At 42.5% G+C, this 23317-nt stretch overlaps 1 protein-coding gene across 6 annotated transcripts in view; it reads left to right on the top strand.

Annotated features, from left to right (window-relative positions):
* The first annotated feature begins 7682 nt into the window (after window positions 1-7682).
* ect2 (epithelial cell transforming 2) overlaps window positions 7683-23317 on the top strand; it is a 104643-nt gene continuing 89008 nt past the window's right edge. For 2 of the 6 annotated variants that reach the window (XM_034235565.1, XM_034235566.1), the window contains exons 1-5: window positions 7685-8029; window positions 8764-8930; window positions 10215-10294; window positions 12655-12747; window positions 14295-14477. In XM_034235565.1, the coding sequence (XP_034091456.1) occupies window positions 8798-8930; window positions 10215-10294; window positions 12655-12747; window positions 14295-14477 (489 nt within the window). In that variant the 5' untranslated portion in view covers window positions 7685-8029; window positions 8764-8797. Of the gene's footprint in view, window positions 8030-8763; window positions 8931-10214; window positions 10295-12654; window positions 12748-14294; window positions 14478-23317 lie in introns of all 6 variants that reach the window. The other 4 variants (XM_034235563.1, XM_034235562.1, XM_034235564.1 and 1 more) reach the window with 4 other exon arrangements.

Here is a 23317-nt window from a genome sequence, read left to right as displayed (position 1 = left end):
TAAAAGTAATGCTTTACAAATGCTGTTTTTTATTTAGTTTAACAAAATAGGTGTTCACTTACTGCATTACAAAATAAATGTATTTGAAATAAAGAAGAATTAAAGTAGCCTCAAAATAAAACATAAAGAATCTTAATTCAATACATCTATTGTCATGATTTGAGCTTTGTGTGTTAAGTTCGGGGTTTATTTTGAAATTCTGTTCTCCCTGTGTCTGGTCTTCCTTCCTGTGTTTGCCCTCCTGTGGTCTGATTGTGCCCTCATTGTGTTCACCTGTTGCCCTTGTTTTCTGCCTCCTCCCCTGCCCAGCTGTGTCTTGTCCTGTGATTACCCCTTCTGTGTATTTAGTATTGCCTTCCCCTGTGCTCCATGTCGGTTTGTTGTATTTTCTCACTCTCCATGTTAGTCACTTACCTCATGCTACCTGTTTTCGATTCACGGTTTTTGTCTTGTTTTTTCATGCCAACAGCTTTGGTTTAAAGGGGACCTATCATGCAAAATGCAATTTTTGTACGTCTTCTATACGTGAATATGTGTCCCCGGTGTATCAGGGAACTCACCAAGTGTCAGAAACACAACCCTCTCTCTTTTCCTCCATACCCAAATCTCTAAAAACGGGGCTGCAACCGATCTGATACAGACTGATGCAGATTTGAAAAATGCTCTGACGTCAGGAACGAGGAGCTCCGCCTATATGGCCAACTCTCCACCTATCAGGGGAATGAGAGGTTGCCGAGTCATTGGTAACAGCATGGTAACAGCATGGTAACATGACGCTCGTGCCTCGCCCCCCTCCTTTGCAAGGGAGCGTGGTCAGCTGCAGCTCATGCAAAGACAAGGGCTGGAGGCGAAGCAAAATTAGGTATTTTGAAAAAAAAACTTCACAGACATGTTTATATAGGTAGGCCCTACAATATATTATTACAAATATAGCATGATAGGTCCACTTTAAATAAAGCTCGCTTTTGTTTTGAAACCCGCTTCCCTTTTAACTGCATTTGGGTCCTACCTTTTCCCCGAATCGCAACAGAACGAACCGACCAAACTATGGACCCAGCGGTTTTTCATTTGGACTTGGATTGATCTCCCTAGAGTACACTCTTCAGTGTTATTATGCTGAGTGGAGAGTAGCACCTGGCTAGAAAGGGACAAAGAGGCTTTCCTCAAAAAGGCGCAAATGGAGGTGGACCAACGTGCGATGGTTGAGGAGCTTGTTGCCTGAATTGCTCAGAGTTTTTTCGCGTAGCCCTGAGTGCCAGTCTCCATTCTCTGACCCTTTCTTGGGATCCCATCTGGCGTTTGGAGGTCCACGGAGCCTCCAAAAGACCTCTAATAGATGCAAGGCCAGGAGGCCAGCCCGTGCTCCAGTACCGCCCACACAGCCATGGTTCCGGTTCCAGGACCGGCCCACACAGCCATGGTCCACGGCTGTCAGTTCCGGTCCCAGCAGCCATGGTCCCAGCTCCAGTTCCGCCCCAAGCAGCCATGGTCCCGGCTTCTGTTCTGGTCCCAGCAGCCATAGTTCCGGCTCCAGTACCGGCCCCAGCAGCCATGGTCCTGACTCCAGTTTCGCCTCCAGTACTGGCTCTCCGGCCGACGCCAGCTCCCCTGTCCTCTCGGCGTACCGGCCGACTTCCAGCACCTCGTCTCCTGTTGGCTCTCCGGCCGACGCCAGCTCCCCGTGTCCTGTCGGCGTACCGGCGACGCCTTCCCCCCATGTCCTGTCGGCGTACCGGCTGACACCAGCTCCCCGTCTCTGGTTGGCATCTCCGGCCGACGCCAACCCCCCGTGTTCTGTCGGCGTACCGACACGACTCAGTCCCTTTTCAAGTCCCCTCTCAAGTCTCTTCTCGAGTCCCCTCTCAAGATCCCCTCTCGAGTCTCTTCTCGAGTCCCCTCTCGAGTCCCCTCTCGAGTTCCCTTCTCGAGTCCCCTCTCGAGTCCTCTTCTCGAGTCCCCTCTCGAGTCCCCTCTCGATCCCTTCACGAGTCCCCTCTCGAGTCCCTTCTCGAGTCCCTTCTCGAGTCCCATCTCAAGTCCCCCTCTCGAGTCCCGTCTCGAGTCTCTTCTCTAGTCCCCTCTCGAGTTCCTTTCCAAGTCCCATCCTCAGTCCCCTCTCCGAGTCCTCTTCTCGAGTCCCCCTCTCGAGTCCCCTCTCGAGTCCCTTCTCAAGTTCCCTCTTGAGTCTCGTCTCGAGTCCCCTCTCGAGTCCCCTCTCGAGTTCCCCTCTCAATCCCTTCTCATTTCCCTTCTCTAGGTTCCTTCTCAAATTCCCACTCATGTGCCAACCGATACCTGTTTAGTCAGGGGTCCTGGCCAACACCATGTCCTGTGCCGTTGGGGGTCCAGCCGACACCTGTTTTGTCGGGGGTCCTGCCAACTCCACGTCCTGTTCTGTTTGGGGGTCCAGCCGACACCTGCTCCGCCAGATTTCCTGCCAACAGTCAGATCCTGTCCCTGTTGGGGGTCCCGCCGCACCTGCTCCAGCCGGATTTCCTGCCAACACCAGATCCTGTCCTGTTGGGGGTCCCGCCGACACCTGCTGCGCCGCCGGATTTCCTGCCAACACCAATCCTGTCCTGTTGGGGTCCCGCCTACACCTGCGTTCCGTCGCATTTCCCTGCCAACACCAGATCCTGTCCTGTTTGGGGGTCCCCCGCCGACACGTGCTACGCCGAGGGTCCAGCCGACACCAGCCCTTGTTTCGTCGGGAACACCTGTCCCGCAACACCGGTGATTATCCCGCAGACACCTGTTCCGCCGGGGGGTCCTGCCAACGTACCCTGTCCTCCTCCTTTTGTTGGACCAGCCGATACCTGTTCCAGTCGGGGGTCCCGCCAATACCTTGTCCTGTCCTGTTTGGGATCCGTCTACACCAGCCCTTGCTCTCCGTCGGGGGTCCCAACTGACACCAGCCCATGTTCCGTCCAGGGTCCCGTCTACGCCTGTCCCACCAGGGGTTCCACCAGCTCCTGCTCTCGATCCCAGTGCTCCGCGATCCAGCTGACACTGGATGGGTCCCCATTGCGGTGTACGTCGTCCTCCGGAGCTGTCCCATCCTCCGTCCTGCCAGTCCTCCAGAGCTATCCCGTCGCCGCCTTCCTGCCCTGCCCTCCGGAGCTGTCCCGTCACCGCCTTCTTGCCCACCTTGTGCCCGGCCTCCTGAGTTCCCCAGCGGCTTTCGCCCTCGAGCCCGGCCCCCTGAGTTCGCCTGCTGTGGGACGTCTTGAATCCATCCCTTGGGGGGGGGGGGGGGGGGGGGGGGGGGGTTGTGTCATGATTTGAGTTTTTGTGTGTTTTGGGTTTATTTGAAATTCTGTTCTCCCTGTGTCTGGTCTTCCTTCCTGTGTTTTGCCCTCCTGTGTCTGATTGTGCCTCATTGTGTTCACCTGTTGCCCTTGTGTTTCTGCCTCCCCTGCCCAGCTGTGTCTTGTCCTGTGATTAACCTTCTGTGTATTTAGTCTTGCCTTCCCCTGTGCTCCATGTTGGTTCGTTGTATTTTCTCACTCTCCATGTTAGTCCACTTACCCTCATGCTACCTTGTTTCGATTCACCGTTTTGTCTTGTTTTTTCATGCCAACAGCTTTGTTTAAATAAAGCTTGCTTTTGTTTTGAAACCCGCTTCCCTTATTAACTGCATTTGGGTCCTACCTTTTCCCGAATCGTGACATCTATCTATAATAAATAGATATTTAGTTAAAAATGTACTGTAACACTGTAATCCTGCTAGTAATTCAATTTGTTTTAAATTGCAACAGTAATCTGATTACTTGTTTTTGTAATTGTAATTGAAAACCTTTTTTTGTATCCTGAGGTATTGATTAATCTCCAAGCCTGAATGTACTATTATAAACAACTACCTTTACACTATGGTGTATGGGCGACTCTGAGTTCACACCACATGGACAACTGAAAAAGAGTTTACATGCAAAAAAAATAAAGCTTCAAGGTTCTTTATTGTCAAACTAACATAGCAACAGAGTAATTATGTCGTTGAAAATCTTAGGTCACAGGCTTCTCCAACAATGCAACACAATAATACGCAACCAAGCCTGCCTGGTTACATCTAAAAAATAATTGACCTTTGTGTATTTATATTTATGTATGTTGAGGACAAAGCTGGGTAGAAGGAAGTTAAAGTCTTGACAAAGCTTTGCTGAACATAGTGATCTTCTTAAGGACGTACTACAGAGAGATGGAGGGTGTGTGTGTGTGTGTGTGTGTGTGTGTGTGTGTGTGTGTGTGCATGCGTGCGTGTGTGCGTGCGTGCGTGCGCGAGAGTGAGCGAGAGCGAGCGAGAGAGAGATTGATTGATTGATTGATTGAAAAGTGTATTAACAGCTTGTATATTGGGTACAGTACAGTTAAGCTCAAAACATACAATTGTTAAGGGGATGCAGACCAGAGAAAGACTTTCGTCTTGTTTACATCAGGGTCCCCCATTTCCAATTCATCATATCATTTACATATAAGACATATAAGACATATTTGACATACAGATGGCTTATTTACAATTTACATACAGCTGGTTTTTTACATACAGATTGCTTATTTACAATTTTCATTTTAGATTTTGTTCTAATACATCCTAACCGGACATTTAAGACATACCAAGTCTACAGATATACAGTTAGTAACAGAGTCTAAAATGCGAGTATATACATAGATGGGGGGGGGGGGGGGGGGAAGCTGTCCATTGAACGACAGGTTGAGATTTGTACCATTAACCCGGGGCCAGTTTTTGCAATGCTCTCTCCCCGAAGGTGCTCTTTAAGAGAAGGTTTTGAAGGTAAGTATAGTTTTACTTTCCTTTACAGTTGTGGGAATAACGGCAAATGCTGCGGCTGCAATGCATTGTGGGGCAGCATTTTCTCCTCTCCTTTCGGCAAGGGAGGTCCAGTGGTTCCTAAGCTAAAGGAGGTTATAAAGGAAGTTTGAAACTTCCTTTCCTTTCATTTGGAGAATTGGAACGGCACTTATCATGGCTGCCACTGACGTACTTCCGGGTCATTTCACTTGGTTAGGAAGGTTCCTAAGCTAAATGGACTATTGGAATGGGCCCTAGGGCTCTGGGAAAAACGATAGACGCATCCCGGCCATCCCGGCATGCATAAACCACGTGACCGGCTGGCGGCGGCATCAAAGAGTGTCGTAACCAGGGCCGTATCCAGGATTTCCTAAATACCGAGGTCCAAACATGCTAGGGGGGTTTGGGGGATACCCCCCGAGATTTTTGGGATTTTCATGATCTAGTTATGGTGCTTTTTAAGTCCTATGGGGGGGTCACAAATTGGATAATATATCGATTTCAAACCATGTCAGTGGGCTGACAATGTCAGCATCAATTATTTTGAAAGTGTAATACATAATAAGAATCAGTTGATTGTTACTATTAATGATCTGGACATGCAGAAGAGGCTAAAATGATCACAAAACATTGTCAACATCAGTGGCGAGCCGTGACTTTTATACCTAGGCCCTCTGACCCCCACCCCTTCCCTCGAGTTATTACGTCACAGCGTATACTTCAGCGGAATATCAAAACAACGGCCCGGGGTGCAAAACGCATCAATGAAAGCGACCCTCTACCACACAAAACAACACCTGTAAATAACCCTATTTGTGTTCTTTGAAATTGAAAAGGATATTGCATTGTGTTTGTTACTTTCGTTGCAGTTGTATGTCTTAAGTGTATTTGGCATGCTTTTATTTTGAAGGCGAGTTAACGCTGTTGACAGGAAGTTGTTGTTGCTATGGAAACAAGAAACGTTTCACAGCGGGCGGAACTTGTCATAAAGTCCGTGATAATAACACCCACCCATTTAGCGGGAAGATATGATTGGTCAATTGTACTGTCATTTGACATTACTCTCTCGTTCAGTACTATAGCGGGGGCCCTCTGTGAATTCATAGCTGGACCGCCTGGACGTCCAACAGCTCCTCTCTTCACAGTAACTTGCAGAGACGAGCTTCTTTCATTTAACTCTTCACATTCCAACATAAACTGAATAGGCAGATTCTAAGGATTTATTTCTTTGGAAATGTTATTGTAATTACAATTAAATCAAGTTATTTTGGTAAAACTAATGAAAAATATAACTAAAAAAAATATATTAAAAAATATATAATTTGTTTTAATGTTTTTAAATATTATTTTGTAGAATATCTTAGGCCCTCACAGAGGGCCCTGACGGCTCGCCACTGGTCAACATTCATTTTCCATGTCTCTCTCCTTTCCATAACCTACAGCCTCTCTTCCATCTTCTTGAGTCTCTCTCTGTCTTCTTCCTGTTCATTACTCTCTCTGTCCTCTACGCTTTCTCTTTGTTCAATCTCTCCCTCCTTGTTCACTTTTTGATCCTCTTCACTTGTCGCTCCTGCCAGTGAATCAAAAGCAATTCAGTTCATTTCACTCGTTTGTTTGCATTCTTTTTTTAAATTTAAATCTGTTTTGTTTGATTCTCAAAAGAGAACAAAGATGTAAGCAAATTGTGTTTATACAATTCTATGTTATTATGACATCATAACTGCAATAGATGTATGTTTTAAAATTATGCCTATTGTAAATGAAGACTATTGTTATAGATAAATAGATAGATATGGGGTTGTTAAGCCTACATTATTTTTGTGTGACTATACCTGCAGTTCCTCCCTGACTTCCATCACTTTCACTCTCTCTATTTCTCTCTGCCTGTCCTGTCTCTTCCTTACCAAAGCTGAGCTTTGACTGACGTAGTCTTTTCATTATATCTGAGTCAGTGTAAAAAGAAAACAATACAATGTTATATCTTCAATGTTTTACTCAAATTGAAATAAAAGAAAAGCATTACAACGTTTGTTAAAAGGTAATCCTTCTGACATTGGATGAATGTAATTAACTTTAGCTCTCTAGCTAGTTTATTCACGCAATTTAAACCAAAGTATAGCCTAAAGCTGCAATATAAGTTAGTGTGCATGTTGTCGGACGTCCACTGACTAACGTAGAGCGTTCACACAGGATCTGCTGCTCATATGATGTCCTGATGAACAGAAACACAAGTAGCCCGCTGGACTCAGATCTCTAGATACCTCATCACTCTTCCGCTGCTCCGGTACAAGTCCGGGCTGCGGTGATTTGTTGATACATGTCGTCTTCTTCTGTTTGCTTTAATCGAGGCTACGTAGTTATGCAGCGCCCCCATGGTCAGTAAATGGAAGTACTACAAAGAACCCCGTTTAGTGCAATTATTTCACAAGTTTTGTTATACACAGCTCGGAAAATATTACCGAGGTCCGGACCTCGGTGACCTCAATGGTAGATACGGCCATGGTCGTAACCGTAATTTATCACTGAACTACCTCCATAGACTACCTCTCATACATGTGGTGCTTTTATGTTTGCACGGAAAGGTGCTATTCCTTTTTTACAAAGAAATAAAAGCCTTAGTTGTGAATCGTAAAGTGGTGTATTTTAATTAACATGGCTTCAGTGTGGAATAAAAGTTTGAATACGTTTAAATATAGGCTATTAATTAATCATCCACGTAGTTTTTTGGCTACGGAAGTCATATTTCCCACAGTACCCAAATGCAACACGTATGGGCAGTGAGCATCGTGATTTGAATGAACAGACCAATCAACGGCCTCGACGCTGGCTCTCCGTCACTCTTGCCCAATCACAGCGCAGCACCGTTGTTTGCCTTCCCTTTTTGAATTGTGCTCTAACAGCAGGCAGACGCCTTCTCGGGACTAATATGAAGTAGTTATCTGTCAACAAACTAACGCAGCAACATTTTGACAATTTTGAACGCATACAGATCATCATGCATTGACACCACACTTGAAATTCAACGGAGAAATGTTTCATATGTTATGATTGTTTTGGACCGAAGAGGACTTATCATTATTTCTTCATTGTAGAGTTGACTCGCTAGCTAGGTGGCTAGCTAAGTTAGCTAAAGGGCTTTTTGAATTTGACGGTAGCTAAATTTAGCTCCGCTTACTACATTTTTATTTTATTCTTTTTCTCTAAGGTACCAGCCACAGGTTGGTAAGTATAGTTTACTTTGTTTATTTATATTGTGCTGTTAGAAATGCATCTATCTTAACTTTAGCTAACGTCTGTTTTAACAACGTTAAGCAAGGGGAATTTGATGCCAGGTGTAACAGTCAACGTTAACTGGCCTAGTCTTGATATTAAGTTAGATATATCCTTACAGTTAAGTCCCCTGTTGGCTAAATAATGATTGTGTTTACTATATTCCACAAAGAATGTCTTGAAACACCCAAGAGGGAAAGGTAACTATGTTGGCCATTCCTAAACCGACTAACATAATAACGCAATAAGGGTGTTTAGTTTGGATATAAGTGTTCATTACATGTGACATGTTTTTCCACAATGCTCTTTGTCATTTATTCGCCAAAATCATAATTTTGGGTGTTTTTTTGTCAGCACTGAGACTTGCACAACTTATCTGCATTCACAAGTGCTTTTCATTAAGCCCAGTATAACCTCTTGCATGGCTGCTGGTATGTAAAACAAACTATAGTTTAACACATAAGTTTAATTATTAGATTTGTTCCACCATGCCAAAGTTATCTTGGTTGCTTTGTTGCTAATCGAATTATAACGTAGGCAGGGTTTGTGTTTGAAGTCATGCAACGTTATGTTTCTTGACTTGAGTTTGACAGTTGTCACCCTTTTCTTTTCCTCCTGGTTCCTGTACCTTCTCTTCTCTGCCTTGCTGTTTTCTCCCTCTGTTCTTTCCCTGTAACTTTTGATAGTTTGGACGGTTCCCTGCCTCCATAGGATCCTGCCATGGCTGACAGCAGCATACTAACTTTAGGGACAGCTCGAAGTCTGTTGCTGGATTCTTCAGTCTGTGATTCGAGGATCGGCGAAACCACCAAGGAACATGTGTTCCTGGGCATGGCATATGAAGATGGGGAAGGTCAGTTTTCAGGGGTTACCCATTTTTCCTCCACTCCCTCCTCTCCCATCATTTCCTCCCTCTTAACACAGTATATCTAAATACCCATGCGCAATCAAATTTCAGCGTAGAATATATCCTCTTTAGTGTGTAATCTCATCCTTTCCCTATATTTGTTCAAGCCTGTTTGTTTTCAACCGAAAACACCATAATTAATACATTCATTGATTCAAAAAATGCATTCAACTTCTCATATCAGACTATAGATTCATAGTAAAAAATAAGCAGGTAAAATATGCCAGTAGAAAACAGCGTATGCAATCATTTGTGTCTACTTAATGTTCCAGGACGTGGAGTTTTATATCATATGTAATGCATTCGTGGCACAAGTATTATTACGTCTGTTGGCTCTAACTCTTGCTACCCATTAGTCAGACTGGCTGTGCTGACGTCATCCATGTAATACGAAATAAACCTTATTTAGGGTGCGCCAGTGGAGCACGAGCAGCGTTGGCAAATGCTGAACCATAGTGGCAGACAATCAGTGGTGGACTATAACTAAATATGTTTACTCAAGTACACTACATTTATTTCACAGATTTTGATTATTAATACAAAATCTATATGAACTAATATATCATGCATTGTTATATGTTAAGCCACACAGTAGTATAAAAGGTCATTTAAATAAACCCCACTTTGACCAAGAGCAACATTTAAAAATGATGAACACATTATTGCATCAAGAATTATAATAAAACAATTGAAAATATATAATGCCATTCTCCTTAACAAGGACTTGTACTTTTGGTACTTCTTCCAACTGAGCAACAGGAACAAAGCTTTGACGCAGTCCGTCGTTGTTGTTATGGTCGTGAGGGGTGTTCATGATGGCGTTACTGATAAAAAGCATGGTGTTTGTTCAACTTGGGCACCAACTGCAAACCAAACTAGCACCAGCAGGGAACTAAAACAGGACTAATTTCAGCGGAAAACCCTTATTGATATTTCATGGTTTGGAGGAAATGTTAGAGAACCACCTTTCAGTAAAACACAACACTGCTGAACATAAACTATATTCAAAATGTAGAATCAACACCAATCATAAACAGTTCAAAGTACAATTAAACCTTATAGAATATTAGGACATATATAGGACTTTATATTAATCCTCCTCACAATTTCTTCATTAATGTTAAAGGTGTACTGGCTGTGCTGATAAGGAAAAAAGTCCAAGAGACAGTCTACCACTTTTCATCCCCCTTATTTGCCCTTGTTCACTATGTCTCTCTTCATTTCTCTCAGACATGCTGCCAAAAGTGGAGACGAGGGTTATTCTTGTGGGAGAAGCTGGCAGAAATGGAGCGCTGGTCAAAGCACTGCAGGTACATCATTCCTATATTATTCCTGAAGGTCTGCTATTAGGTTGGCGGCCTTCACAATTTCAGCTTGTCAACATCACTGCTGTTCTTTGTTCGATAACTAGGACATGGACACTCTTTTTTTTGTAAAGGACAATCTGGATGCTTTAAACTTCCATAGAGGGAGAACTTTTTTCCATTGTTTGTTACATTTTTTCAGTGTTTCCACCCGCGGGTGTCGGGGTTGGAGAAATGCATCCTAAGCAGCAAAAAAAGTTATACAAAAATCCTCAATGGAAGTTGGTATAGACTTGAGTTTAAAAAATAATTCCTTGTGCAGCTAGTTGATTATTCCTCTGTGTTCTTTGACAAAGGAATCTTTCAGCATCTGCTTTCAGCCACAGATATGAAACATTGTTATTTTTAAATCTAAAATGTGAAAACCTTTGTTTTGGATGGATTTTTGATCGGCCACAATGCAATACTTTATTGCATAACTTCTGGCTTTTTTAAATGTTGATGATTTTTCTCTTTTTTTTACTATCTTGTAGACCAAACTATTCATTGTAAAACATCTTTTGTAGATTTAATTGATAGTGAAATTCAATCAATTGCAGCCCCAAAACCAACTCGATTAGAACATTTACCTTATTTTGTTGAAAGTAATCATTCTTATTGCCCTTTTAATAATTCTTATGAACAATATAGCTAGTGACTAATGGACTTTTTGTTTCTGAAAGTCACCTTTTGCTGCCACAAGAAATCCACAATAGGCCCCTAAATATGTAGTTGCACATTACGGATGGCACTTTTCCAGACCCACATGAAGTTTAATGTCTCGGAGAAAGGAAGGATCTTTTCCCAAGTGATAAATCTGGTTTAACACTTTTACCTGGTCATATATATGTTTTTCTTGCTGCTGCATGCTGAGAGGCATCTGAGTGCCTCAGTTAGTAGTTACCCTTTTTTTTTTAATTCTCAATGTTGTACTTGTTTAGCCTACAAAAGAAACATCTTTATTTTTGAGTTTATGTAAGGGAGAAGTGCACACACCTTCTTACAGTCTGTTGCTGTGCCTCACAAGCTGCCTGTCTGTCTGTGGAGATAAGGCATGGTAATACAGGAGTCTGGGTGTAATATTTGACAGCCTGCAGAGCCTCTACACCCTACAGTATTAAAGTGTAGCTTTTGCATTCAAATGAGTGACTTGTGATTTCCGTTAACAGCTGCTAGCTGTTTCTGGTTTGTTTACATCCCAGTCATTCTCCGCTCCCTGACTGCCATATCAGCCCAACAAAGATTATAAGCTCGCTACACAGCTCAGTACACAACCCCACCAAGCCTTACATCAACTGTCTGAAAACAGAGAAGGTTATTTCTTCCAGTTTGCTTAAAATCTTTGCAAAGAATCAGACGAATAAGGCAATTCATTGATATAATCATATGACTGGGCCTCCCCGGGTGCATGTCCTCTGTGGCAGTCTGACATTTCGCTGCGCTTTCCGGATTTTGCTGCTTTCCAGGGCAAAATTAGCAAACCTCTTACCTGCTGCGTTATATTCTAGAAAGTACATTTGTATTGATGATCAACCTCCCAGTGTTGACATGTTTCCTTGAAACAAACCAAAAGTATACCTGGTCAGGCTGTTGAAACATACAGCATACAACATCCTGTCAGAATGGGGACACTTCCCATGGGGAAAGGTACATGTCTATCACTGCGTGTTTGTGTCTGCCCCAGTAAGCCGCCCAGGTTTCTGTCTTTGAGTAGCGCCATGTGAAGGTGATTTGAAGGCGTGGCGGAGACTTAAGTGCTGCGAGAATGACTTCTCCCCAGGTCTCCCGAGGCTGTCACTTCTGAAGGCTCCCAGCTTAAATCATCTATTTCTCCCTGCTAATCAGCCACACGGCCACAACCAAAGACATCCGCCGCCAGCTCCATCAGAGCTCTCTCGATTGCCTGCCTGACCGCCCGCTGCCATCACTCATGCAAGCCACGGAAAAAGAGAAGCCCCCCTACCATTCCTTTGCGCCTGTCCTCGTTTTTTCCTCCCCTTCCTCCTCGGGGGTTTGAACTTTTATATACATTTTTAAGAGAAATTCCATCTCCTCCCCAGCCCACCCCCTGTGAGGCTTGATACTCGTTTGAAGTCACTGTCTTAGGACTTTGCAAGGACACGGACCCCAGCCTATCTCTTCCACTCCGCCTCCTTTCTGAATCCTAAAACCTGGCCATCCTAGCTTTTGTCCGCAAGTCCTGGTTAATTTATATGAATTTGTCCGTGGCTTTCTCTTTTTGTCATTCTCTTTCTCAACCTTCTGTCCTTTCCCTCCTTTGAAATACCAGTGTTTGACATCCACTTCCTGCTGGTTGGTTTTCACAGGCCATCAGAGTAATGGAGGTACCGGTGGTAAAGATAAGAGAAGGGGAGGCAGGAGCCGAGGAGAAAACCATGATAAAATCTCTAGTCAATATGGTACAGTACGCTGTCTGCCTCTCCGTGTTACTGTCTGACACTTTGATGGGGACTGGGATGTGCTGCATGACTCTTAATTCACACTGGGTACTCACTCAATCACCGTGCATGTCCAAATCACTGATATGGAATTAATTGGTGGGTGGATATTCAAATATATGTGATGTAATACTTGATAACGGAGATTTGCACTCAAAAAAAGAGTAATATTGAAGTCATTTAAGATCATTTCTTCATTGCATTTGAAAATGGGCAGTTTCCATCTGTTAAAAGTTGCAAGAAGACCCATTTGATGCTAATTTAATTAGAAAGGTACTTAACAATGTAACTAAAGCTTTGGATTTTTGAGTGTCCTCTCCTGTTAAAATGTGAATTATGTGTGAATTAGCTTCCTCTCTGAGACTGAGTTAAGAAGATTGATAACAATCTCAACTTTACATACCTAAAGTCAGGATGTGGTAAGAATTTGTTCCTCTGGCCTTCATCAAGTCTGCAGCTACAGTGTGGTTTGCCAGATACATTTCTGTGTATGAACACATAAAACACACAAAATAAGACATGTTCACTAGCTAGCTATAGAAGCATTCGTAGGTGTATTTTTTTTAAACATTGGACAGAACAAAGCCATCTGTTTGAACTTGATTCAGATTTTAAGCTAAGCGAGGGTAACATTGGTATCAATCTTCTCATATCACTTTTAGAAATGAAGCCATAAGATGTTTGTACCATAATGCTTAACTATTCTCACAGTTCTCTAAAGGTATGTGGATCGTAACATTGTAATAACCAATGTAATTCTAACTGTGTGTATGTGTCACTTCACTTTCTTCTTTGTCATCTACTGGATGTAATTTGTCTTTTATGCAGGTTTACAGGTATTCACTCCGGCACTTGATTCAAACAGTTCTATTCTGTTTCAAATGAGCACAATCTCTCCTTTTACAGTGCAGCGTTGATTGTTTTTCTGCAGCACTGAGAATGCTTTGTGTACGGCACAGAGAGAATAGTATGTGCGTGTTTCTTTATGTGTAGGAGTGAATGACCCAGAAGAAGAGTATTTACTACACATATTTTTCTTGATAGTTTCAAGATGTCTGTAATGGTATTGACAGATTATCTGACCTTAGTACATTGTCAGGAAGGACACATATTTAACAGAAAACAAGGACAATCTTAATTAAAAAAACAGCTTACTGACTTTTTACTTCTTGTGATGCAACATATATAATGGCAATGGCCTGCACTTCAGTAAAGAACTAGGTCGAATTCAACAGTCTCGAAAAGGTTGTGCAATTTAAGTCTTAGTGTTTAATGATAGTTTAATTCCAGCATAATCAATTAGTTTCCTCTCTCTAACGTTTACCAATAACAGGAAAAATGCTTATAATATAAACCAATCAATTACAACCAGCCTCACTAACAAGGCTAACCAACCCTTGATTCACTGCTAATTTGCTGAATAATCGCACTCTTCTGTATGTTGCATTACCTTTAGTTGTCCATCGTGAACTGTTCCGGTACTAAATCCTGTGATTCTTCCTATTCAGGACATCAACACCCCTTACATTATGACAGACAGCATCCAGGAGTTTGCAGATGGAGAGAACACTGATTTTGAGACGGTGTTCGTCCTCACAGACTTTGATTCTCCTGACTACAGCTACCTCTACAAACGGGACAACCGCATCGTCGGGCCTCCTGTCGTGCTGCGCTGCGCTGCAAAGGGGGAAGTAAGTAACTGATTCACCACATATTTATTAGAATCTCTGGGGCATGAAATGTTTCACAGACATGTATTCTGGAAGAAATGAATCTCAGCAGAATATCTCAAAGTGGAATTTCCCCCCAAAAGCTGTTCCTCTTAAACCTTTTCAACCTGAAATTAAGAATATATTGAAATGTACTTGAGTGGAGGAACCACCAGATGCAGGCCTTAAGGCCCGGACACACCAATCTGACACCAAAGAACTGACACAGACGGACCCCGACTGTTGCGTCTCTGCGTCTTGGCCATGTGTCGCACTGGAACACAAAGACTTCAGGCGACGGCCAAGTAGCACGTACGAACTGCGCATGCGTGAGTCGCAATAACTCTCCTTACCAGCAGGCGGCGGTAGTGTGTATTCTTGATTCAAAACAGGCAACAACCGGGAGACAGACTGTGTGATACACCGAGAGAAGAAGAACAGACTGCGTGATATAAACAAACAATAAATAGCATGTGCGTTCCATTTTCACTCTACAGCGAGAAGCTCGTGGGGCTTTCCCGAACCTGTGTCGAGAGCTGGAGTTAAATGAAATCTCAGATTTGCCTTCTTAATAGTTTGTTTGGGTCCCTCACTTCCGTTTCACTTCTCATGCACTGATTGGCTAGCTGAACAGCCAATCAGAGGGATTTCTTTAGCCGACGGCCCGGCTGAAAAGACCCGACGGTGTGGGACACACCAATCTGAGTAGGGCGTGTCGACGCTCATCGTCGGCCTGACGCCCACCGACGCCGATAATAGGTAAACTAAGGTTTGGAACGGGGTGATGAACAGCTGTCTGTCTGACAGAGACTTTACATTGGATTCTGATGCAGAACATGAACAATAGGTCCTGACTGTAGCTCCTATTAAAATGACCGCAACCTCACATTTGTCAGCAGAAGACAGGACAGATATACATGCAGGTCTAGACTGCGTTACAGGGTATCTTAAAACGGTATCTTTAACAGTTTTTTTCCGTATGGCAACTATTCTGTTGAATTCACTATTTATGTTCATTTTTTTGTTAAAAACTCAAGAGTACCAACTCATCGAGGAGAATAGAGTGGTGAGGTGATGATGCATTTGTTTAAAGGACCAGGCAGTGAATATAACAAAGGCTCCCTCAGCTAAGAGCTGAGACAATTGGATTGTTCCTTTTGGATTTTGGAATATTGAAGAAAATAATGTCTTTTGCACGCAGAAGTAGGGCTGTGCGATTATGGCAAAAATCATAATCACGATTATTTGGTCAATAATTGATATCACGATTATTTTGACGATTATTCATTGACCATTTATTGAACTTTAAAACAAATAATATTTTACCAATAAACAAGATCAATAAATGTGTTGGAGCGCACTTCCAAAACCATACTAAATATATATTAATATGATAAATAAAAATAAATTAGACCAAAATAAATGAAATCAAATATGTTGCAGTGCACTGTCACAACCTACTGAAAACTCCTTAACATATAGCCAACATTTTGGTAAAACATATTCAACATATTCCACTCAGTTAAACGTTGAAGGCTGGCCAACCGTCATGGTCCAGAAGTAACAGGAAATAAATGTTGAACTACAATTTAAGACCAAATAAAAATGTTTTAGTCACCATGGCAAATGCTGGTAGGGCTGCTCATGTCATCTCTTAAAGATTTGTTGCAAGAAACACCAGGCTGTTTACATGGTCTGGTTTCAGAGATGAGCGCAGGCAGGTGACGATATTGCCACTTGTACTGAAGACCCTCTCTGAAGAGGAACTTGTGGCAGTGCTGCCACATATGACACAGGAAAAAAAGAAAAGACTCTGAAGAACCCTTTCTTTGCCATTATATAAAAATAGTGTTGCTACAAAAGTATAAATTAGGCTTACTAATAAGACAACTCAGATCTGAAGCTACACAGTAATCTGCTGCAGCAACAGTGCAATAAAAAAGACAACATTAATAGAATCAAACCCATTTTTGTTGCATTTTATTAGAGTATAAAAAGAAATGCCTTTAAAATAGGATGCAAGCAACACTAGTTTCTGAACTGATAGACTATAATCAATTTAAACAGAACAGATCTTAATGTTTGCATTCTTATACCATTTTGTACAATAATTATCATGAATAAATTCAAACAAACTAAAACTTACAGCTGATTAATAACGGTATCTAAATTGAGTTTTTATTATATCAAAAACCTGTTGAAATGCTGCTGTTATTTTTACTGTCCCACAAAAGCGCGTCGCAGCCTCCAGGAATGCTTCTTTCATAACTTCGCCGTCTTCGAAAGACTTCATGTGTTTCGCAAGAACGTGACTGACACGATAAGATGCTCTGGTAGCAGCCTTGCTCTTGTTGTTGAGCCTGGTGGAAATGGACTGCTGTGCATTTAGCTGTGCTCTCAGGCCCCTCCCCTTTTGGAGCGTAGGCAGAATTAGGAGGGAATTCCGTATCGTCTCGTTTGTGCACTGTTTTGAAATGCCGCTCCTAAATGACCCTTCTTCGATAAAGCCACGCTCGCATTGCAGATGAGACAGATGGACTTTGAATTGGAATAGATACAAAAATAATGATCCTCCCACTTGGAGTGAAAATTATATATTTTGGGCTTTTTTGCTTCTGCCATAATTGCGGTCTTGTGTGTGTGCGGACTGTCACTCCTGTTGACCATCCATGCTGTTGACACGGACAAAGTCAGCGAACTAGTGCACTGCTCACCAGCCACGCCCGGACACATGGGGTGAGGCCGGCCAATCACAAAGCTTTGATGCGTTCAAGTGCATTATTCTGGCACGGGAACATTATGTTACAGGACATTAACGATAAAACAGAATATTGTTGTTCTATTTTTAGACACATCTCGCGATCGACTGGGAATCTCCCCGCGACCCTTCTTTTTAACTAGTTGCTGCTCTTGTTCTGAGATCTTCGCTTGCGCTGAACACTCACAACACATGTCACTCCCACGTGGCCGAGTGGGCTTTTAGGGAGGGGCGAAAGCGCACCCAGCAAAATAATCGTATTTTGTCAATTATGCTGTTTTCCTAATCGTCGCAAGCCATAATCGTAATCGCGATTAAAATACGATTAATTGCACAGCCCTACGCAGAAGTTTTTTATACTTAAACTTGTTGTTCAGCAGGATAATCTCTACATACAAGCATAAAGGCTATCATAAGAAGTAAATAGCTATGCTATAAAGGGGTTACATCATGGTGACATGACTTCACGTCACCACCACTAAGCTAAAGGCGGCTAAAGCTGTGCATGGTTAGGTTTAGTCACTTGTAAGCAACCTCTGATTTTAAGACACATAACATCTTTACATTCACAGTGGCATATTTTATGTAATAGAATAAAATATATATTTAAAACAAAAGGGTGTTTGTATTTACCACATACCTTATTTTGCTAATTTAACCATAAACACATACACATTACTAAATTGCTAACTCATTACACGGTTGAAGAATCATTCCTGCACCACTCCATAGCTGAAGGACAGACTACCTCAACCTTAAGCTATTTTTTGCACTGCTAGGATAATCAGAACCCATTCAATGTTATTTATCATGATAAACACACACACACACACACACACTAGGGATCGACCGATATGGCTTTTTCAAGGCTGATACTGATTATACATTTGCAGTAAAATCAGAAAATCTTGGTGTCAAAATGTAGAATAACACAAACTCCAACACAACTTCTTTGAAATGCATTTAAGCATATATTATGTTTAATGAACTTGTAAACATCTTACAACTGGTTTCTTCTCTGTGCCCTTTTCTTTAGTGCAGCCATCTGCAATGAGTTAGAGAGAGACAAGAAGTGGGGCTGCAGGCTGACATGCTTAACTAACAATAATGCTTAATTTATTATATCAAAACAATGCCTGTCTATCTAGCATAAAATCCCAATAAGCTGCTAGCAACTGCAAAACACTAGTGCTAGCTAATGTTTTGCAAAATATTAAAAGTGAGGCTATTACAGTAGACCTAACTATACTCGGTCAAATGCGGAATATCGGTCGACCCCTAACACACACACTCACTAACTATTCTCTCCCTCCACCTACCTCACTGTCACTCATTACTGTACTGTGGGCAGAACTGGTTTTCAAGTCATGGTGTCAGATTAGCAGCTAAATAAAAGCATATTTATGAAACCGCCAGCACACACATACACACACTTATCTCCCTCTTTAACTGCACCTGCGTGTGTTAAACACAACCTGCACACTGAGGTATAACTTTAGTTAAATAAACATCTTGTAAAAATCACAAAAGATGCCTTTGCCCTGTGGAAACCCCGTACTTAAAGATCAAATGCAAAGATTTTTTTTATAATTGCCAGTAAAATCGAAATCATATAGCTACAACACTATCTAAGATATTGCAGTATTAAAATCGGAGATAATATGCGTCTGGCAATGCGTAATATTTATTTTGTTCAAGCCCCAACACCAAGTCCGACGATTTATTTCTCAGCCATTAAATACGCTCGTTACCAAATAAGGACTATGTGGGAGTTCCCCTCAATTCCATTGGCTCTGACGGTCAGAAAGATATGTCACATGTCAAAATCCAGCAAGGGGGGCCAGAGATATGGAAAATCCACCCAAATGGCCCCAGATGAGTTTTTTTTTGCTAAATCTGTCTAAAAAGGTAAAATATCACTTGTTTTGCATCAATCTTGATACAGGGTACATCCGAAAGCACAACAATAACCCATGTTTTGCGTGATTTCGCGGTTATAATTCAGAGTTTTCTGCACCAGTCATGAGCGAAAAACACCGCTGACATGTGAACAGCGCACGACACTGCCGAGTCGGGATATTTGGCCCAGAGACTGTTTGTACAAAATAACGTCACGCGCGCGGAGGCTGCTGGGAATGACATGTCAGAAATTCAGACGGCTTTGGTTCGAGTTTTGTATCAATAAAAAGTATTTTTTCGGGTGTATTATCTCGATTTAAATTAAATAAAAAATACAGGCAGTCTTAAAAACAACATTTCTATAAAAATGTAGCATATTTGGAAGCTTTGCATTTGATCTTTAAAGAGCAACTTGCAGGTTAGACACACCAGTGAATAAATGTGTAGGAAAATGATGTATACACTAGATTTTCCAATAAATATACACTACAGTGACATCTGGCGTCGTTTTTGTAAGACATTTTTACTTCCGCATAAAAAAAGCCTCCCCACGTGACCTCCCGTGTGTGACGTAACATGGGGGAAAGCGGCCGGTCTAACGTATGAATACACATGGATCACAATGCTAGTTTTGACACAGAAGAGGTTGAAAATATATATTCGAATGCATATGATTATAATTATGAGCCTGCTAGGCGTCCAAGAGACCAGGAGCAGCCAAGGATTAGAAGAAATAATGGCCATCGGCGAGAAATGGAACTGTGGTGTGAGGAGAACCAGTGGAGAACAGGGCAGCTGTCTTGGTGAGTGACCGGTGTTCCAGATCAACTGGTTTCCCGATCAACTGGTTTACAGAGGTGGGGCACAGTTTAACCTGGGCGGATCGCAGTTTACCACAGCTGAAGACTTCTCCACGCTGCTTTCAAACTGTGAGTAAACAACGTACGCTTCACTTGGAGGCTGTCTGAAGGTGTACACACAGGTCTCAGATGGACTTGGTATCACATTAAGAACGATATTCAGTAATTAGTCTGGCAACAATAGCTGGTTTAAATGATTTATTGGAGTTCGCAATGTTTTGAACAGACATCCCCAGTCAACACGTTTTTCTTTTTGTAGTCCTCGCTGTTCGCGTCCAGATATCGCCATCGTAACCACAACCTCACACACTGGTACTGAATGTGCATCAAAGTCTTCCTACCGAGCCAAATATACCAAAAGATGTATGTAAACGACAGAAGAAGCGATCAAAATGTGTATTTCAGTCGAAGGCCACGCCCCCCACCTCTGTAAACCAGTTAATCCGGAACACCGGCGTTAGCTACAGTTAATGTTAGCTAACGTCAGTCACATCACAACCAGGGTTGGTAGGGTTACTTTGTAAATGTAATCAGTTACTGATTACTGAATACATGGCTCTGAAAGTAATCCGAATACAGTTACAGTTACGTGTTTTAACACAATCATATTACTTTTAGATTACTTTTGGATTACTTTCTTTTTCCATCACAGATGGGTATGTTTTGGTGAACAGGAGACACAAAAAGCAAAAGGAAACTGAACGTGTTTTACTGTTTTAATTAGTGGTGCACGATAATTATCGGTCCGATATTAGGAATTATGACGTCATCCTGATAAACCCGATAAAAGTATTAATAGCCCCGATAATATACAATTTATTTTTTGGGTAAAAAAAAGAAAAAAATACTGCGGTGTGGGTGGATTGGGATGAGGGGCGCTTGTTTTTCACTCGGCTCCTTCCGTTTTGCCAGTACTGTGGTATTAGTGGTTTAGGAAGAGGGGAGTTCTTCACAAATCCAGCGCTCCCTAACTCATGCCTGGCTGTGACGTAAATGGTGTGCGGCCGTGAAGCCAGGACAGTAAACAAACATGTCGTCGGTAGTATGGCACTATTTCAAAGTTTCAGAGTTAGATAGTTCACTTGCTATTTGTATTAACAAATGCAGAAGTTCCACGAGGAGGGAAAAAGGCAACGAGCTATAATACTTCCAACCTGATTAGTCACCTGAAACATCGCCATCGCTACGATGGTGTGTTAAAAGCGTACGAAGACGCATGCGCTGCTAAACTAGCGGCGAATCCAAAGCCAGCTGCAAAGGCACCGGGGCTTTTACCTATCGACGAGGCTTTTGAAAAAGGCAAGAACTTTATTTGGGAAAATAAATATGGTCACTTTGAAGAGTCAAAACTGTTCTTGGCTTTGTTTTGTTCATAGTAGTAATGCTCATGTCATTTGCTCACTACTAGTCTTTTTTTTACCACCAGGTGTGCAAAAACTACAGGTACATTTAATATATATATATATTATATTATTATCGGTTATCGGTATCGGTCTTGAGAAGCAGGAAGTTATCGGTATCGGTTTCAAAAAACCAATATCGTGCATCCCTAGTTTTAATGGCTCATCAAGAGCACAACTGAAACATCACATCTGAAACGATGTAACAACATAATACACTTTCTGGGGATGCAGCTTGGGATGTGAGGAGTGAGGGACACGGCTTAGAACAGGCGTGTCGCCTTCTGTCCTGCCAGTGTTAGCAGGACATGAATTAAAATGTCGAACTCGGACTTAATTTTAAGGACATGTCGGCCAGGGGTGTAGAGCTATATTTGTTTAAGCACCGGATTGGCAAAACAGGAGAGTGTGTGCACCAGTCTGCCTTGATCTATGAATGCATGTCCGTGACACTCACAGTATCTGCTGCCGACAGCTGTTTTATAGAAGGAACACCTCCTTCACTTCATGAAATCTCTGCAGCACCAGGAGGCAGCGGGAGGGTTAACTCAGCCTCTGAGAAGACGAGCGCGCCGTGCTTTTCACGCACCGCCTTCACTGTGTTTACCTTCAGAATCATTAGAAAGGCTAAAGAGCGACCGCAGGCTGATGTGTTTTAACCACACACACCTCTACACACACACACACACACACACACACACACACACACACACACACACACACACACACACACACACACACACACACACACACACACACACACACACACACACACACACACACACGACTTAAACGCAGACTTTTGTTCCTCCATCAGGGCTCGACATTATAAATGGCCCGCTGGCCCGGAAGCACTATTTAGACACCCCGGGCCAGCATAACGTACTTTCCACTTGCCCGCTCGGGCCACTAAAAATATTGCTTTAAAAAAAAAAAATGGTCCTCTGGTATTAGTATTTTGACTAGCAATTTAGTTAAATTGTTTCGTTTATTAACGCTACAACATAGCGTTTCGTGAGTCGGTTGTCGTTGTTGGGTGAAAACCAAACAGCTCGAGCAGGCTCCTGTGGGCTACAGACTATCGCACCACCTAACCATTCGCCAAAATGTTTTTAATACCAGCGGTAACCGGCCAAGCGCCGGGCCAAAAACAATCTTCAAATAAAAGAAAGCTCTCTCTCTCTATGCTCCGTATCAGCTGATCGCTGCACGGTGCAGCTCAGCGTCTTTCTCTCTATCTACACACAGCAAATTCGCTGCCCGTTTAACAGCCTCATCTTTGTCAAACTTTCTTATGTTCTTTCTCTAACACGTAATGAAGGTTATTAAGCGTTTGAACTCCTATGTTGTTAATATTGACCACCATTTCCTTTATGAAGTGAAGCAGCCTCCCTGTCTGTGTCCTCGCGCTGTCCTCACATCCCCGGACCCCCAGACTCGGAGGAGCACAGGGATGTCAGTATTGTTTATGAAGCAGGGTATAGAAAGTACATTATTGAAATGCAAATACTATTTATTTGCTTTTACAAACAGTGAGCAGCTGGGCAGCTGCAGCATGTGTATTGCAGGACATGTGTAAGCGTGCAAGCGTCTTCTAGTTGTAGAAAAGCGCTAGGCCTATAAATCTAATGTATTATTATTATTAGGCCTATGTGTTGGACATGTGTGGTTGGACTCTGTCTCACAGGCAGTTTGCAGTGTAACTTCAGAGGAGACTGGGCCAATATTGTGTGTGTGTGTGTGTGCGTGTGTGTGTGTGTGTGTGTGTGTGTGCAATCAAACTGCACCACTTAGAACTAACTAAACAATGCAGAGATTATTTTTATATATTTTATTCAATAACCGTAACAAAATTCAACAGTATGAAGTGATTTGTAAATAGGAATACAGATTTGACTTAATGTT

Source organism: Gymnodraco acuticeps, unplaced genomic scaffold (assembly GCF_902827175.1).
Source record: "Gymnodraco acuticeps unplaced genomic scaffold, fGymAcu1.1, whole genome shotgun sequence".
NCBI classification, from domain to species: Eukaryota; Metazoa; Chordata; class Actinopteri; order Perciformes; family Bathydraconidae; genus Gymnodraco; species Gymnodraco acuticeps.
This window is presented reverse-complemented; position numbering and strand designations above follow the sequence as displayed.